The following is a 19,778-nucleotide window of genomic DNA, read 5'->3' on the forward strand; positions in this document are numbered from 1 at the left end:
ATTTTGAGAAGGCAAATGGGAGGCTGGTGAGATGGCTCAGTGGTAAAGGTACTTGTGGCCAAGCCTGGCACCCTGAGCTCCATACCTGGGGCCCGAGTACTGGAGGGAAAGAACTGCCTACCACAAGCTGTTCTCTGACTTTCATGATTCTGTAATGTTATGTGTTCATATGTGTGCACACATACACACACAAACACACATGCATACACACATACACACACATACACACATACACACACATACACACACACATGCATACACACACACACACACACACACACACACACACACACACACACACAAACAACCAAAAGGAGCTCAGAGATGAGTACATGCTCTTGAGCTGATTAGATGGTGAGCTCCTCACTTTTGCTCATTTCTCCAGCTATCTGGACTATGCAGTAGGTGTGTTATGTGAGAGCTAGAGGTACTCAGATAATCTGGGCGATCTGTATGTCTGTCTGTCTGTCTGTCTGTCTGTCTGTCTGTCTGTGCAGTTGTAATGAACTGTCCTAGTCCAAGTGGCTACTAAGCTCCTTTCTAGAGCTTGGAGATTGCTCAGCAGGTAAAACATCCACTGTGGCAATGTGAGGAGCTCACTTCAGGCCTCCAGGGTCCACATAAAGCTGGGTGTGGAGTTATAGTCCCAGTGCTCCCATGGAAAGATAGAAACAGGAGAAACCCGAGCTTCAGGGCCAGTTGTCCTAGAGAGCACGGCCGTGAATAGCAGAAGAGAGACCCTGCCTCTAACAAGGTAGGTGAGGACTGACATCTGAGACTGTCCTCTGACTCCCGCATGAGTGTCTCATATTGTACAAGCACACACACACACACACACACACTCAAACACTCACACACACTCATTCTCTCTCTCTCTCTCTCTCTCTCTCTCTCTCTCTCTCACACACACACACACACACACACTTTTTTTTTTTAAATCAAAAAAACCTGTTCCCTCCTCTTTCCTTTTTCTGCTGGGCGACTATGTTGTTTTCTGTGCCCTTCATTAAGAGTCACAAATCAGTTTCTCAGACAGAGTCTCTGTGTCAGGGTCCAGAGTGGGAGGGCCAGGACCCTCTCATCGCTGTGGCTCCTAGATTCAGCTCTGTCCTTCCTGCCCTGTCAGGTGGTGTAGACTGAAGAGTCCTTCAGGAGAGGAACTGGCCATGTGTGCCTTCTGAGACATCTTCAATTAGGGGAAGGTCAGTTGTGTATTATCTGATGGCCCATCTGGGACATGACATGCGTGTGCCGTCCTGCAGGGCTTCTTCATACGCCGTCTTCTCCTTCATCTGGAAGTCTTTCCTCTGCTCTTTCCTAGTAACCCGTTCTTTAGCTGGAGGGCGCAGACCACCCAAAGCCTCCCCTGCACATGGGGACTGAAGCGCACCCCTCTCCTGAGGGTCGGTAACTCTTGTCAGACTATTGGTTTGTTGTCTCTCTCCTCTGAGATTTTGAGAGCTACTCTGGGGAGGGACGAGCATTAGGTTACAGTTAAAGTTTTATGACGTTCAGATCTTATTATGGAAACTTTGTGTGCAAAAGCAAGAGAGTAATATAATTTATTCCTGTGCCCAGCACCAACAGCTATCACACATTCGCCAGCATTTCTTCCTTCCATCCCCCACTGGAGGGATTATTATTGCTAAATAAACATAGCAGGGGAGAGCACACGAGACAAATGTCATGTATCACGGAGCACTTGAACACTCTCGATGCCAGGAGCATCAGGAGACAGACCTTGTCCCAGAAGGTTCCTCCCACTTGCGTCCAAGAGGAACCACTGCCTTGGTTTCCATGGTAACGAGTCTCACACAGGTCTTTATAGTTTTTATGAAACTGTACGTTTGTGAGTATGTGTGTAGGTGCAGACCCGGCGGGAAGAGGGCATCGGGTCTTCCAGAACGGGCGTTATAGGCGGTTGTGAGCTGCTATGTGGGAACTGAAGCTGGGCCCTCTGAAGAGCAGCAAGTGCTCTTAACTGCTGAGCCGTCTCTCCAGCCTGATATTTATAATTTTATCACTTCAGTATACTTGTTTTTTTTAAATCTAGGCAGTATTTCACGTGACCCCAAATTCCATCTGTAACCAAGAAAGACCTTCAACTTGTCAATTTTTCTATGACCTTTATTTATTTGTGTGTGTGGGTACACTGCTATGGCATGATTGTGGGGGTCAGAGGGCAGGTTTTGGGAGCTGGTTCTCTGCTTCCACCATATAGATCCCGGACTCTAACTTAGGTCGTCAGGTTTGGTGACAGACACCTTTCCCCATCTAGCCAGCCTTGAGGATCAGTTTCTGATTCTTTTGTCCTACCTTCCTAAGTTTGGGGCGCTCCATGACTGCACCACCAAGCACAGTTTACGTGGTGTTGAGGCTAGAACTTTAGTGTCGGGCTTTGCGTGTACACAATGATGTATAACTGTGTGGTCGTCACTCTCTCCATACTTTATGAATGGAGCTGGTGAGAAGCATGCTGAGCACCTGTTCTGTACGGGTGGGAGTGGCAGGGGAGGGGTGGGTCTAAGGGGGAGACAAAGGCCTGGGAGGGAAGCCACTGCAAGCTTATGGTGTCCCATGGGCCAACAGTTTCCCCGTTAGGAGAACCGCTATGGTGTCATCAAGGAGGAGCCAGGTTTTATAATTCCTAAGAAGTCTATCTGTCTCCTGGAAGGCTCCTGCACTCTTTTGTTGTTTTTCTTCGTCTTCTGAGGATACAGCCTGGAGCTAACCAAGGGTGCTTGCCTGGAGCTAGCCAAGGGTACTTCTTGAAACTAATTATTCAGAGAGGAGTAACTAATTAACAAATACCTTTGGGCTAGATGCTTGCTGAGCTGGGCCAGAGAAAGTTAGGGAAGAGCTGGCTTCTCTGGTTTAGGATACAAAAAAACAAAACAAACAAACAAAAAAGACAAAACACAAAACAAAACAAAAACACAGCTTGGCATTAGGAACTGTATGTAGCTCCTGTGTGGTGTGCTGAGTGTTTTGGAGTTAAATGTGTAGCTGGAAATCAAAGCTTGACTGATACCAGCGTGGTCCTGAAATAGATTGGTGCTGCCAGGACAGACATATCTCATTGTCAGAAAAGCCTTATGTTATTAAAGCATCTTAAATGCCATACTCTGTAGATCTCCGAAGTGTTTGACGATCACCTGTCTATCTAAAATAGATCTGTTTGATCTTGAAAACATTCCTAACATGATTACAAGTTTGATTGTAATAGTGACTAACCACTAACCTACATTTCTCTAGTATCGGCCCACAAGGCTCTGCAGTTTTTCTGGATAACTGAAAAATGGGAAGGGATTTAGGGCTTGCCAGTGGCAGGGTGTTCACTTTTCACCTCTGTTAGTGGCCGAGCGGGCTGAGAATTCAGGCACTGAGGAAGAATCGCTGTTCTCCCTGGGGATGAAGCCCATGTGAGGACAGTTGCCTCCCGCTGTTTTGTTTGGTGGCTGACACCCAGGATCCACTTCTCAGTTTGTAAAAGTCACAGGTTCCTAAGTTACAGTGTTAAGGTGGCCTTGGAGGGACACAGTGTCAGAGTTAAGGAGACAATGTGTCACTTTCATACAGTGGTGGCCGTTTGATCTGTGTTAGAGCCATTTCCTTGGTGGTCCAGGGCCAATTCTGATTCAGCTTCCCAAAATATCCGTCACTTGACATCAGCTCATGTTCTGGTTGTAGTTAGGAGTCACCCATCCTCGCTACTTCATCACCTGTGTTCTTTGTATTTTCCATTTCCTCGCTTGATTTTCCTGTCTGTGAGTGGGGGTGGGAGAAGGGTTGTCCACACTAAGAAACAGGAAGAATTGCTATTGAACTCACATGTCTTATCTTATGTAAAGAGAGGGTTCCTTCCGGAATCTCTAGACACTATCATGGTTACAGTGGAGGCAATTGGAGCTCACAGCACAAGTGAAGTGTGCAAGACTCTGTCTGTCCAAAGCCAAAGGTCACTCCCTCTCCCTTTTCTCCCCAAACGACATAAGGTCTTGTTACATAGTCAGGCTGGGGGCTCCGAATCACCATCCCCATCCTGCACCCTCCTTCAAAGCCAATGTTCTCTCTTTCCTTTCTATGATTCTTTCTTTCTTTCTTTCTTTCTTTCTTTCTTTCTTTCTTTCTTTCTTTTTGGCAGGATCTTTCTATGTAGCTCTGGCTGTTCTGTAACCCACTAGGTAGACCTGGCTGGCCTTGAACTCACAAATATCTACCTGCCTCTGACTCTTAAGGTACTGGTTTAGGGTTAGGGTTAGGGTTAGGGCTAGGGCTAGGGTTAGGGTCAGGGGTTAGGGTTAGGGTTAGGGTCAGGGTCAGGGGTTAGGGTTAGGGTCAGGGCCAGGGTTCAGGTGCTACCAACCTGGATCCATAAATGATTCTTAACTTTATGCTCAAATTCATCTCACACTAAACATGTGATATAATCCTTCCCATTCTGAAATACTTTAAACATTATTTATACATACAGTTTAAAACATAATATATTAATTAACCATAATATTAGAGAGAAACAAGTATGTTCTTTAGTATACAGATATTTGGAAAAACTAGAAGACACAATGAAGAAGTCAGGTGTTTGTGCCTGTAGTAAAAGAAAATTTGGATTTAGACATAATAACAATAGAATAATATCCCACTGAATGTTGCTATATCCTCTCTCTCTCTCTCTCTCTCTCTCTCTCTCTCTCTCTCTCTCTATCTGAGGCTTACCATGTGGCCCAGGCTGGGTTGATCTTGTAGTAATTCAATACAAACCTCCCAAATGCAGGGATTACAGGTATGGGCCACCATGCTCAGCTTTTTTTTGTCTTCATATGTGACATTTAAACTTTTAAAATTTACTATGGGGTGTGTGTGTGTGTGTGTGTGCGTGCGTGTGTCCGTCTGCTATGATGTGCATATGAAGGCCGGAGGAAAACTTTCAGAAGTTGATTCTCTCTCCACCATGGATTCCAGGGACTGAACTCAGGCTTGTATGGCAGGTGCTTTTACCTGATGAACCATTTTGCTGGCCCATGACATTTTTAATTTTATTTCATGTGTACTGGTGTTTGGCCTGCATGTATACCTGTGCACTGTGCATATGTCTGGTACTGGAAGAGGTCAGAAGAAGGCCTGGAGTTCCCTGCAACTGGAGTTACAGGTAGTTGTGAGCTACCATGTGGGTGCCGAGGTCATGGATACCACATGGATGCTGAGGACGAGGAAGAGCAGACAGTGCTCTTAACTTGCAAGCCATTGCTCCAGCCTACCATGAAAATTTAAAGTAGAGAAGGGCCAAGTAATATTTGTGAACACTCAAAATTATTGGAACATAGCAACACCAAGAGCTGACTGAAATACTTGTTAAAAAAGTAAATATGGGAAGGGTTCTTTCGGTGAGTTCATTTTCTCAAAAGGATGATTCTTGGTAAGTATTTTATAAAACAAATGGGTCTTTGGTTTGCATGGTCACCATAGTCCAGGAGAATTCAGAACAAAGAGTACTTACTTCACTTATAACACAGAGTTAGAGTCTAGGCTCAAATAAACCTGTTTCCTGCCTTCTCATTGTGAATATCTAATAGGACACTTGAAACTTATTTGGGATGTTACCCATTTCTTCACCAAGGCAGGCAGTTCATGTGGCATTTCTGAGCCCTTCCAAACCTCCTGCAAATGCCAGCATCACGTGATCATCATGACAACCAAGAGCTCTCACAGGTTTCACCTATTTCCTTAGTCATTGGTGCCACCCACCCCTGCCCTAGAACCTTGTTGGGCTCCTGGCTCCTGCAGGCAATGCCTTCCCCAGGGAGGAGAACTCTACTGGGTTTAGGCTTTTAGAATCAATCGTAGGGAACATTCTGGTCTTTCTCTAGATGCTGGGAATAGGAAACCAGGGCTGGCACGTGCTAGGCAAGCCCTGAGCCACAGTCCCAGCACTTACAGGAATATCATTAGCAGAGGGGAGGATGTGGTTGCAATGTGTCAAAGTGTCACAGATTCCCGAAGCTCTGGACAGGTCTGCAAGGTTCTTGACAGGTGGGGAGTCAGCATGTGGAGGTAGGTTTTGGGGGGGTGTTTCTCTGTGTATTACTGTAAAGCATAGACAGTACCACAATGGGACATTTCTTAGCTTATAATTCTGCTAGTCTATTAAGTTTTCTGCTAAACATGCATCCATGTTCAGCGACTGAAGCTAATTTTTGGCTCTCCCAACATCAAGTCTCCTAGGATCTTGGTAGTTATGTTCATGTCACGGGCCCAGAAAGCCCAGACTGGGGGTCTGGGGTTGGTTATCTGTGGCAGAACATAGAAAAATAGTTCAAGTACAGCCTTTCCCCAGCGCCCGAGTCATGGGATTTTCCTTTATTTTAATTAGAAGTTATTACTGTTGCTGCAATTATTGTTATTGTTGTTGGTAGTGATGGGTGTGTGTGTGTGTGTGTGTGTGTGTGTGTGTGTGTGTGTGTGTGTGTGTGTGTGTGTGGTCTGTTCCTCTTCAGACACATGAGTGTCATGGCATGCGCATGCCAGAGAACAGTGTAGAGGAGATGGCTCTGTGCCTCCACATCGTTGAGGAGAGGTTTCTCTTACTGTTCCTACCAAACTTGGTATCCCAAGCTATCCGGGGGAGATTCTCTGTCTCTGCCTCTCCTGGGAGAGTCTCCCATCTCTGCCTCTCATTTTGCTATTGGGTGCTGGGATTTCAGATGCTCATCATCAAATCTGTCTTTCCCCCAAGGGTTCTGGGTTTTAGATTCAGGCTGTCAGCTTCATACTGCAAGAGCTTTTTCCCACTGAGACATTTTACCAAACTTTTCTTTTAAATTCGTGTGTTAGTCTCAATGTGTTAACACTGGGCCATGCCTGTTGGTCCTCTTAAGGGGAGTCCATACAAATATATCCCACAGCCAAATAATCCAGAGCCCGAGAGAGTTAGTGCCCACAGTTACTCTGAGACAAAGGATAACCTGGACCAGAAGTTAACCTAATGATAACCAAACTGCATGAGAGCAAAGGAGGTGAGGAAGTTTGCTGTACATTGCAATGGAATGGCCGCAGGTTGCTCCCCCACCCCACTTCTCAAACAGGGAGGAAGATCGCACATCGCAGGCATCTGAGGAGGGCTGGGGGAAGGGAGCATGTGTGGATGTAAATATAGAAGCAGGGAGCACAGTCACAGAGTCCGTACCAGCCTGCTGCCAGGGGCCTGGTACTCTTCGTTCTGGCTCTCATGTGGCAACACATTCTTGGGAGTTGAGCATGGAGCCCTGCAGTAGCCTGCCAGCCTTCTGACGCTGCTCGGTCCTCTCTCCTCCAAATGCTCTGCCTGTCCCAGTACCAGGAATCCCACAGGCAGAGTAGATGGGGGGGTCATCCAGACTTCCCTCCACTCTTTCACCTTTCCCCAGTCTTTGGTTCTATGGATCTCGATTTCCTGAGCAAGCAGAGGGCCGAAACCCAGCAACTCTCATGGAGCTGAACCCTCACACACAGTCCACAATGAGGGGCACCGCACCTGTGTGTTTAGCCACCGCCTGCAGCTCCACCTGTTGGTTCTTACATTTTCCAATCTCCCAACAAAGATTAAAGTTCCTGAGGTAGTGGCCACCTTCTTCTCCCAAATTCTTCTTTTACCTCATCTAGGGAGCCCCAAAGTACCTTCTCCTCACATCTTTCAAATGTTTCAGTCCCGTTCCCTCTGTCTTCTTTCTCTAGTGTACCCTTCCCTCAGTGCAGCTTCTTGTCAGAATCCCTGTTGTAGACTGTAGTAATAGACCATAGGCCCTTACCACTCCACTCTCATGTCTGAGTGTCTCATCATGCCTTACTTCTGGTCTTATTTTAGTGTGTGTGTGTGTGTGAAAGAGTGTGTGCATGTGTGTGAGTGTGTGTCTGTGAATGTGTGTGTGAGTACGTGTGTGTGTGCGTGCGTGCGTGCGTGCGTGCGTGCGTGCGTGCGTGCGTGCGTGCGTGCGTGTGTGTGTGTGTGTGTGTGTGTGTGTACATGCATACCAGAACCCACAGAGGCCAGAAGAAGGCATTGGGTCCCTAGCTGGAATGAGAGGTGGTTGTGAGCTCCCTGACATGAATGCTGGGAACTGAACTCCAGTCCTCTATGAGCACAGCAAGTCTAACTGCTGAGCCTTCTCTCCAGTCCCCACTGAGGTGATTTTTTAATGTCACCTGCTCTTTAGACATTTTATTCTGAGTGTTACTGGTCAGGCTCAACACAGTTCCTCATGAGCATTTTGCAAACCAAGATTCTCTTAATGGGGAATGGCCATCTTTACAATGTGTGTGGATTTGCTGATGTGCCTGAAAAGTTCAGTTCTCAGTTCTCATCACATGTTTCCATGTTCATAAGCCATCCCACTGAGTCAGGATGTAACTACTGATGCAGTCTCCTTGCCTGGCTGTGTTTTTCTTCATCTTTTGTATTAAGGAGGAGGAGGAGACTTTATGGAAAGCTGGAAACTTTGAAGTATAACTTGATTTAGGATGTCTTAAAATTGGCAAGTACTGCCGGGCGTTGGTGGCGCACGCCTTTAATACCAGCACTTGGGAGGCAGAGCAGGAGGATCTCTGTGAATATGAGGCCAGCCTGGTCTCCAGAGTGAGTGCCAGGATAGGCTCCAAAGCTACACAGAGAAACCCTGTCTCAAAAAACCAAAAAAAAAAAAAAATGGCAAGTACCTTACATCCCTTGGGTGGGATGAGCTCAGTTGTCTCCTCTTGTTGCAGGGATAATGCAGGAGAGGACAATGTCTCATTTATTGGTTGAGTGTCTGGGTCATGTCCACACAGGCAGGATTAAAACCCAAGCCCTTTAGCCTTTTCTTGTGTCTTCAGAACCATCCTGTGGTTTTGATATTCTTAGATGCAAAGTTCCTTTGATTAGACCTCATAGCAGGAAAATATGTTCCTTTGGTTATTCTGGGAAGTCATTTGGTGGTTTAAAAATACGGATTTGACTTTCATTTTTTGGATAGGACTCTTTTGTCATACTATTTTAGTCATTAGAAACACCGGGGAAAGTTCTAGTGTTGTGTTGGGGAAGGATCACAGAGAGTGATTCATTTTTTACTTAAGGCTTCCACTGCTGACCTAGGGAGGCTAATTTAGAAGTGAATCATTTATAGAAAGTTCTACCCCCTTCGAGGCAGGGCTTTCTACAATATCCTCACATAGGTCTAAATAAAGCATACAGTATCATCTTTCTAAATGTCTGTCTTGTTGCCAATTTCATATCTTTTCTAAGCCGTGAAACTGTTTCTAGTGACTACAGGTATTAAGGCTTTTTATATAGAATGAGGCATTATTTAAAACAATACTAGAGATTTGGCATATATGTTACATTGAGAAACTACTAGGCATGAGATTTTTGAATGACTATGTTTATAATACGAAGAAATGAATGTAAATAGTTTAAAATTACCAGAAGCAGCATTAAAAAAGAAAACCTCAATTATCATAATTCAAATTGAGCAACCATGCTTTGCTGGTATTTTGGTATTTGTTAAAATGCCTAGTGCATGTGACTTTTAGAGTCATATAGAAGTAATTCCTTTTGGAAGCTTTCATTCTCCTTTTTGGAAGTGAATGATTTATTACAAAAACTATTTAGTTCCATACAGCATAAGATGCATAGTCTCTGATGTTTAGAAGCTTTTCATTGAAAACTGAATTGATATTAACACCACAGATAAAGTTCATGGGTTAGAAAAGACCCACTGAAGTCTGAATTCTTGTTATGACTTTGACCTTGGACAAATGGACAGTCTTTTGGGTCTGAGCTGAAGTCCTTATCTGCTGAGAGCACAGGAAGTTTGCCTTCACGTCTGACTGCTAACACATTAGGACCCACACAGATGTTAACTCTCAGGGAAGCATCAGGGGAGAAAGAGATTGGAATCAGTTCATCACTGCTGGGTCCTGGGCAAGACTTCCTTTTCCTCTCTAAGCCATTATTTTCTAAACTGGGAAGAATAAATGGGAAAGCAAGGCTGCCGATACAGTTCAGTGGCAGCGTGTTCTTAAAGATTACTTTAGGAGGCAGCATGTGTATGACAGGGCACCTGTGTGGGAGTCTGAGGACACCTTTCAACAGTTGATTCTCTTCTTTTGTCTTGCTTTGAGGCAGGGCCTCTCTTGTTTCTGCCTGAGTGCCGAGTCCATACCTTCTGGCTGGGTCTGTGTGCCTCACAACTCTGTGTAGGAGTACTGAGATTATAGGTGCAAGCAACTGCATCTGGCTTTTTATGTGGGTCTGGAGATTAAACTCATGTTGCTAGGCTTGCACGGCAAGTGCCTTCACTCCCTGAGCCACCTAACTGCCCTGGAGGCAAGTTCGTAGCATGCTTGGGACCCTGAACTAAAACCCACCAACCAAAAAACACACCTGTTGGTTGCATGGCCCTTTTCTAAAAGGCTTAGAATTAGATGTATTTTGGATCCCCAAATATTTGCATGTTTAATGTGAAATTCATTTACATTTTGTTTCAATCTTACATGCATAGACTGAAGGTAATGCTGTATAATACTTTTAAAAGTAATTTGGAACAGAAAACAATATTTTGTGGTGTAGAATGTTCCACATCAGGTTGAGGTACAAAACGTTTTGGATTAGGGAACATTCTGAATTTGGACTTTCAGAAGGACACCATCACCAGGAGCTGTTGTCAGGTGTACAAGTGGCTGGTACCCATAATTCTTCAGTGTCTCTTGCTCTTAACACTGATTTTCTGTTATCCTTTCAGACTGTCATCTCCTCAGCATGTTGTTTTCAGTGGAATAGATGCTGGTATCCACTGTGCTTTAGCAGAAATGGGAGCCCATATTAGAACAATGTACACTTTGCCCCAGTATCAACATAGTTATAAAACAACTTTGAGTTGTCAAAGTTTTTCGATATCACATGTTTAGCCTTTGAGGATGTTATGTTTTGAATAAGAATGGCCCCCATAGGCACATATATTTGAATGCTTAGTCACCAAGGAGTGGAACTGTTTGAAAGAATTAGAAGGATTAGGAGGTGCGTCCTTGTTGGAGGAAGTCTGTGACAAGGAGTGGATTTTGAGGTTTCAGAAGCTCATGGCAAGCCCAGGCTCTCTCTGCTTTTGGATCAAGATGTAGCTCTCAGCTACTGTTCCAACAGCATGCCTGCATGCCTCCATGGTCCCAGCCATCATGGTGATGGACTAAGCTTCTGGAACTGTAAGCCAGCCCCAATTAAGTGCTTTCTTTCATAAGAGCTGCCTTGGTCATGGTGTCTCTTCACATCTATAGAACAGTGACTAAGGCATGGGGAGTCATAGAGCAGAAAACACTAAATTTTTGGAAGGCTTTTTTGTTGTTGTTCTTTTGAAATAGGGTCATTAGACTGCCTTGGCTGGCCTAGAATTCACTATATAGACCAATCTTTGAAACTTAGACAACACAAACAGCCCAGGGCTGGAGAGTGGTCCAGTGGTTAGGAGCACTTGACGCTCTTTCAGAAGACTAGAATTCAGACCCCAGCGCCCACATCAGGTAGCTTTCAACCACTTGTAACTCTAACTCCAGGAGGACCAAACACTCAAATGCACTCAAATGTATACACACAGACAGACACACCTGCATATGCATAATTAAAACCAGAATAAATGTGAAAAAAAGAGAATAGACCAGGTATAACATCGTCATTAACAAAAGGAAAAACTCCAAATGTTTTCTTATGAGTAATGGTGGAGAGAAAATCTCCACGAAAGAGTAGGGAGGGTCACTAGGCGTATCCATTTCCCTTTTTTATTTTCTACAATGACATTGACATTTCTGCAATTCTCATTTGAGGTAAAGGATACAAAGAAGGTAAGGTTATTCGGGAGACGGAGATGTAGTAAGACTGTTACATGAAAGGTTTTTTTTGGTGGGGGTGTTTGAGACAGGGTTTCTCTGTGGCTTTAGAGGTGGTCCTGAAACTATCTTGAACTGGTCTTGAACTCACAGAGATCTGCCTGCTTTTGCCTTCCAAGTGCTGGGATTAAAGTCGTGTGCCACCACCACCCAGCTATGTGAAAGTTTTTAGTATTGCTTCTGTAGGTAGCCCCAGGAGATAACTGTTTCATTTGCTTACACTTAAAACCAAACCCTAGAGGAAGAAAAGAGATACCACAATAGAGGGAGCCATTATAAGTTTAAAGAGAATTTTGGCACTAGGAAAATGTCCAGAGATCTACAAGTTTGACCCCAACTAATAATCTAAGCAGTGATTGAGAGTCTACTTTAAACACCCTTCTCCAATAATGAGATTGAAGACTACCTTATATGCCATCCTAGAGCCTTCATCCAGTAGCTGATGGAAGTAGAAGCAGACACCACAGCTAAACACTGGGCTGAACTCTGGAATCCAGTTGTAGAGAGGGAGGAGTGATGAGCAAAGGGATCAGAACCAGACTGGAGAAACCCACAGGGACAGCTGACCTGAACAAGGGATTGCTCATGAACCCCAGACTGATAGCTGGGAAACCAGCATAGGACTGTTCCAGACCCCCTGAATGTGGATGTCAGTTTGGAGGTCTGGGCAATCTATGGGGCCTCTGGTAGTGGATCAGTATTTATCCTTAGTATTCAAATGGACTATGGGAGTCCATTCCACATAGAGGGATACTCTCTCAGTCTAGACACACTGGGGAGGGGCTAGGCCCTGCTCCAAAGGATATGACAGACTTTGAAGATCCCCCATGGAAGGCCTCACCCTCCCTGGGGAGCAGAAAGGGGTTGGGATGGGGATTGGGGGAGCAGGGGAGGAGGGGAGGGAGAGGGAACTGGGATTGACATGTAAAATAAGCTTGTTAATAATAATAATAATAATAATAATAATAATAATAATAGTAATAATAATGAACAAAACCATACCCATAGAATTTCTGACGCTTTGGCTAGTTCTTGGGACTCTTCCTCCTATTGGGTGCCTTGTCCAGCCTCAATGTGCGGGCTTTTGCCTTGTCTTATTGTATCATGTTTTGTAGTGTTTGGTTGTCTCTTGCCTGCTCTTTTCTGAAGGGAGAAGGAAGGGAGTGGGTCTGGGGAAGATGGCAGGATGGGAGGAGCAAATGAAGGTGAGACTTTGATCAGGATGTATTGAACGAGAGAAGAATCTATTTTCAAAAACACACATCCACAAAGCATGCACTTCTAGGTCTTCAAATTCTAACTTTTTTCCACATCTTGTTGGAGCATGTGGAATCTTTGGCCAGCATAGTTCCTGTTTAAGGAAAGCATCAAACAAAAGAGAGCTAGAAATGAACTTCCTGGAGTTTTAAAAAGAATTTGGATGCGTTTTCTGGAGATTTGTTCGTATGACCACTGACTAGAATACTTTCCGAAGCAATTAGTGACAAATATTTATTCTGTGGCTTACATAAACCATCTTTGTAGAGTGTGTAATGGTGCCACCATAGGAAATGTAGCATTAATTTATATTGCTCGTTCTATACTCAGGCTTTCTCTGTCCTGGCAGGTGAGTGTGAATGACCAATAGTAACAGGTATGTGGTAGGAATTTTAAAATACAGGGAAAGTAGCAATTAGAACTTTAAAAATATACAATAAGAATACTGTCCATGAATTACCTTTCAGTTTAAAAAATTGAATAATATGGCGTATTAGTCAGGGTTACCTAGAGGAACAGAACTGATAGAATATATACACATATATGAATATATGTTCATATTCAGTATACACTGGAGTCCTAAAGACATGGGCTCTAATGTCGGTGAAATGAGAGCAAGAGTCAGCAATCAAAGAGCACACGCTTCCTGCTTCCTGTCCTTTAGGTAGGTTGCCATGAGAAGGTGTGGTCCAGATGCTGGCCTCCAGGGCTGGATTTAAGGTGGGCTTTCCTACCTCAAATAATCCAGTTAACTAAAAATCCTTCATAGGTGTGTCTGACAACTTGGATTTTTAGTTATTCCAGACCTGTCAAGTTGACAACAAGAATAGCTGTCACATACAGTTTATGGGGGGAATGAAATTTATCATGGCTCTGACCTTTAAAAGTGAGCGAAACCCAATTCTTCCACCCGGATCCTGCATTTTCAGAAGCTCTTATGTGTAGCTGCAAATGTTTTTCAGAATGTGTCTGTCTGACGGGAACAGCAGTGCAGGACCCTTAGAACTAGTTGGCTTGTGAAGCTATTTCTTTTATGCATAATCCCTTACTGAATTTTGTAAGAACTCTGGATGTATCCCAAACTTTAGCAATGCCATCCAAGCCTCAGGGTTTCGGTATGCAGCCCAGGCTGGTATCGAACTCACAGAGGTCCCCCTGCCTCTGTCTCCCGAGTGTTGGAATTAAAGACATGTGCCATTGCACACATCTCTCTCTCTTTTTAAATATAAGTGGTTTTATTTGTTAGTTGATGACATACAATTTATTCCTAAAACATTTCAGCTGCTGTTTAAATTGGACCCCCTCTTCTGTGCTGGGCACTGAGCCCATTAGTAACAAATGATAACAACAACCTTGGTGTTTTACAGATGAGCATAGGAGCAAAGCAACAGTAGCCCAACAAGGCAATTTCATTTTGCAAAAATCCCTGGACTTGTCTGTGGAGGGCAAGGCATGGTAACACATGTTTTTAATTCCAGCACTCGGGAGGCAGAAGCAGATCTCTGAGTTTGAGGCCGGCACTATGACACAAAAGAAATAAAATGTCTCTCATTAAAAAAAATCTGTTGACTGGTTTTTATACTCATTTTCATTGTCGTGGGTCTGTCACTATAATGCACATACATTGTGAAGACCTCTGGTATTAGAATATTATATTTTGGAGCTGTGAGCAATAGGACACCTAATTTAAGCCACTCTGCGGCTGATGAGAAGTGAAGTCAGGTCCTTGGCTTTGACAAGTGATGACTTTGTAACTTTAAGCAAATTACTTTATCTTGCTACGTCTCCATTTCCTGTTTGTGATAAGAGGATAACAATGTCCTTTATACAGTCATTGTGAGGGTTAGATGAGAGAGCAGACACAGATGACTTAGCCTATATTCAATATATGTTGTCTAATGTTAGCATATGGAAATGTTGCCTCAAATTCTACCCACCCACCAACTTACTAATACATGCTACAACAGAGACATTTTCATCGTAAATCGAGGACTATTATTGAATAAGCTCCTTAATGACCAGACTGATCTAAAAGGTTTCTTTCTCTTTGCAGATCTTATTTTGTACTTTAAACACCCCCAGAATTGACATGGAAAAGCTTTTAGGAGGGCAGCTGGGTCTTGAGGATTTCATATTTGCCCATGTGAAAGGAACAAAAAAGGAAGTGAAGGTCTACAAATCGGAGGACTCTCTTGGACTCACCATCACAGATAATGGTGTGGGCTATGCCTTTATCAAGGTAAGTTTTTGGAAAAAGAAATCACAGGGTGGCCCAATTGAAAACACTGCTAGTCAAAGAGAACTAGAAATTACCTTCAGGGAGTGCCAGGTAGCTCAGCTGGGCTTCACAAATGGGCATTTCACTGTCATTTAAAAAACGTCTGAAGATGGCATTTTTTTGTACTCTTTTTGAAATTCTTCCCTTTGCTTTAAACAGCCACTACAATTTAGAACTTCTTGAGAAGGAAGGCCTGGTCCTAGTGTCTTCTCTTTACTCATGGAAGTTGTTCCCTGCTTGTGTATCTCCGAGGACATACTGGATGATTCCCAGTGGTTTAGTGTTACTTCTAACAGCACAGATTTGTTTAAAAATGCTCTTCAGAATGGTCTGAACAATGGAATTCTTTCATGTGAATACAAAAAGAGTAATACAGAGTTGTAAGGATAAGTTTAAATAGTATGAAACTGAGGATAGTGAAGAAGTAAAAATTCTGCTGTAACGAGCACAGCTCTCCCTCCACCCCTGAGTGTCCATGTCCGTGTCCGTGTCCGTGTCCGTGACCGTGTCCGTGTCCGTGTCCGTGTCCGTGTGTGTGTGTGTGTGTGTGTGTGTGTGTGTGTGTGTGTGTGTGTGTGTGTTGGGGGGGCATGGGTTGGTTCAGGAATCCCTGTGCATGCTAAAATCTGTGTCTGCTTGGTTGTTTGATACAAATAGCATAGCATTTCTATATAACCTATGTGCACCCTCTGGTATAGCTTAAGGCATCTCTAGGTAACTTGTGACATCTATATAAATAGTTATTGTGTCACATGGCTCAGAGACCATGGAAATATTTCTGTATGTCCAGTACAGACAATTCTCAAATGTTCTCTTGAGACATGTCTTGCCGTGTAGCGCAGGCTGTTCATGAACTGGGCTAGGTGACCCCCGCCTCATGATTGGCTGACATAACAGCCAACTTACATGGAATGTCTGCCCAACACCAGTCACTTCACATGCTTTGTTTTCAACCTTCACAATAACCCTATTTTGATTTATTTTAATTTTATATGTACGGTGGTGCTTGTGCTCATGTGTGTGTGCACATGGGTATGTAGGTGTGTGTGTATGTGTTCATGTGGGTGGAGGTCAGAGCTTGATTTCCCTCAGTTGCTTGCCTCATTTTTTGAGACCAGGCCTTTCACTGAGCTATTGCTCACTGATGAGGTTGGGTTGGCTGTTCAGTGCTTTAGGGATCTGCCATCTGTGCCTCCCCATTGCTGGGATCACAGATGCCTGCATGCATTACTGGGATCACAGATTCCTGCGTGCATTGCTGGGATCCCAGATGCCTGCATGCATTGCTGGAGTCACAGATGATGCCTGCGTGCATTGCTGGGATCACAGATGCCTGCATGCATTGCTGGGATCACAGATGCCTGCATGCATTGCTGGAACCACAGATGATGCCTGCATGCATTGCTGGAATCACAGATGCCTGCATGCCTGCCTCTTTGTATGGGTTCTGGAGATCTCAGCTCTGGTCCTCAGGTCTCACAGCAAGTACTCTTTTCAACTGGTCTATCTCCTATTTTCACAGCAATCTTATTTTATTAGCACTATGTCTTTTTAACTTTGCTTTTATGTTTCAGTCTTGTACATCTCTTAAAACCACCTGTAGCGCAATAGATGCTCACTCCCTAACTATAGTGGGAATTTACCAATACGGAGTCAGGTAGAAATATAAGGGTATTTAATAGGGAAAAGCCTTACTTACAGAGCGACCTAGCCAGCCGGTGACAGCAGCCTGTACAGCAAGAAGCAAAGAGAAACCAAAAGCGCAAATGCAGTCACACTACGTCACTCTGACCACGCCCTCACAAGTGTGGTCAGGCACACCTGTAGCCAGCCCCTAAGAAGGCGTGGCTACAGCTTCCCCTACACCTAACACTGGTGCAATGGTGCAATGGATGCTCACTAATGCTGGTGCAATGGTGCAATGGATGCTCCCTCCCTAACACTGGTGCAATGGTGCAATGGATGCTCACTAATGCTGGTGCAATGGTGCAATGGACGCTCACTCCCTAACACTGGTGCAATGGTGCAGTGGATACTCGCTCACTAACACTAGTGCAAAGGTGCAATGGACGCTCGCTCCCTAATGCTGGTGCGATGTTGTAAGAGCCACACACAGGCACTGCGTTTTCTGCCACCCTGAAGGCGCTTTGTTCGTCCTTCCAGTTGATACCTGCCCTGAAAAGTGGCACCTGCTGCCATTTGCTTCTTTGACATTTATGGAGTCATGCATTATTTACTCTGCCATCTCTGCTTTGTCAGGGTGTCTTTGCAATCTGACTGAGGTGGGCAATGTGACCAATCCCTACTTTACAGTGCAGAGATATCAGGTGGTTAGATAGGTTGGCCACAAGTATACAACTAGCCAGGTTCAGGATTTGAACCCAAGAAGTCTGACTAAGAGCCAGCATTTCTGTGCACTGAGTTAAGTCTTAGCCACAGGATTTGTGCAGCACAGAACAGTTTATGCCTTTCTTTGCTGATTCACCACCATCATTAAAGAAACAGTCACAGGGATGTCATGTTAGCTGTGGATGCTGCTCTGACTGCCCGCTTGATAAACGGTTATTTTTAGCTCTGCAGGAGATAGGAGTGCACCGGAGGTCGAGTGGGTGACCAAATGGAAAACCCTTGAGTTGGGAAAGTCATGTGGGATAATCCAGGGGAAGTTTAGGACACCGGGCACTGGCGGCAGGGCCTGCCTTCTGTCTGCAGAGCACGGCTTGGGAGTTTCGCAAACGTGTGTGGATGCTTTGGATGTTAGCCTCTGACATTCAGAGCTGCTGTTTCTATTTTTTTTAAATGTCTCGTCAAACATGTGCCTGCCTCAGAGTACTAGTCACTAGTCCTTTGGGGACAGAGGGCGTGATGAGAAAAGAGGAAGCCAACATATTGTGTACTTTAAAATACAGATGATAAAAATTTTATAAACTGGATAATTTAAAAATTGAAAATATTATAATAGTTATAAAAATAGCTCTTATATGCCACTTACACAAATGTCCAGTTTTGATCATTTGCTAATTTGCTGTGTTTTGTGTATATTTATGTCTGTATCTTTATCTATATCCATCCTTTTTCATTCCTTATTACAGAGAGCAGTTACTAAGAACAAAAATATTCTTTATGCTGCACATAAACGGAGTACAGTTGTGAAACTGAGAAGACTCGAACACTGGTTTGGCTCTGTAACTAATCCCCGGGGCTGGGTAGAGTGTGTCTTGCACACACAAAGCCTTGGGATCTGTCCCCAGCACAGCATAAAAGTGCATGCCTATAGTACCAACACTCAGTGGGTAAAGGCAGAGTGATCAGAAGCTCAGGGTTACCTTTGGCTGTGTAGAGAGCTTAAAACCAGCTCAAACAAACAAGAAAAACTCATCTCTAGCCCACTTTGGTTCTGGTTGCCTTCTGCATACGCCTCCTTCTGGTAGTTCCGGGCACCATCCTGCTTTCTATTAGTTGATCTGTGTCTCTGGAATAATTCTTTAGCTTTTGGTAGGGTTCGTTTTAATCTATTATTTTCCTTGATTACAATAAATTTATATGTTTGGGTATTTTGCCAGCACATACCTCTGTGTACCATGTGAATGTCTGGGCCTTGCAGAGGCCAGGGGGTGTCAGATCCCCTGAACTGGAGTTATAAATGCTTGTAAGTGCCATGTGAGTGCTGGGAATTGAACCGGAGTTCTCTGCAAAAGCAGCCACCGTTCTTAACCTCTGAGCCATTCCTTCTGCTCCTAATCTGCTATTTTCTGATGTTTCCTTATGCTGAGAGACAGGCTATGTACCCTTTGGACTGGTATCAAGTGATGACAGTTCCTTAGGTGACCACTTTGGAAGAAATGCGGGGGTTTGTCATCTCACTATTTGTGATACTGTGTTTTCTTTTGTAAATAGTAAATGAGAGTGTGTGGATACGTTTAGAGTCAAGGGGATCACAGTGGCTTGTTCCCTACAAGCCTGGGTCCAGATTAAATAGGTCTTCTTTGCCATTCGCAGCATTAATCTCCAAAACCAGATGGGAGAAGAAGTTCTTTAGATTCTTAAGCAAATACTGAATAACATAAATGACTCAAGAAACATTAACAAATAATGATTCCCTTTCATTCCTCTTGATCCTTAGGACAAGGTCACAAACCCAGAGATATTAATCTTTGTTCAGTTACTGTATGATTGTTAAAACACATTGTATTTCAGAAGTTTATATCCATTGACACTTCATTTAAATTTATAAAAATATTTTGTTCACAAGTCCACAGCTCTGTGTGGAGGCCAGAGTTCAGTATCATGTGGTGTCCTTCAGGGGCTATCTACCCTCTTTCTAAGACAGGATCGCTCCCTGGGATCTGGGCTCATC

The 19,778-nt window shown here is 44.1% G+C and overlaps 1 protein-coding gene across 1 annotated transcript in view; it reads left to right on the plus strand.

The window, feature by feature from the left end:
* Gipc2 (GIPC PDZ domain containing family member 2) overlaps positions 1-19,778 on the plus strand; it is a 71,653-nt gene that overhangs the window by 12,939 nt on the left and 38,936 nt on the right. Inside the window, exon 2 of the mRNA XM_027395140.2 lies at positions 15,197-15,382. Coding sequence (XP_027250941.2) covers positions 15,197-15,382 — 186 coding nt within the window. The remainder of the gene's footprint in view (positions 1-15,196; positions 15,383-19,778) is intronic.

Source organism: Cricetulus griseus (assembly GCF_003668045.3).
Source record: "Cricetulus griseus strain 17A/GY chromosome 1 unlocalized genomic scaffold, alternate assembly CriGri-PICRH-1.0 chr1_0, whole genome shotgun sequence".
In the NCBI taxonomy this organism is placed as follows: Eukaryota; Metazoa; Chordata; class Mammalia; order Rodentia; family Cricetidae; genus Cricetulus; species Cricetulus griseus.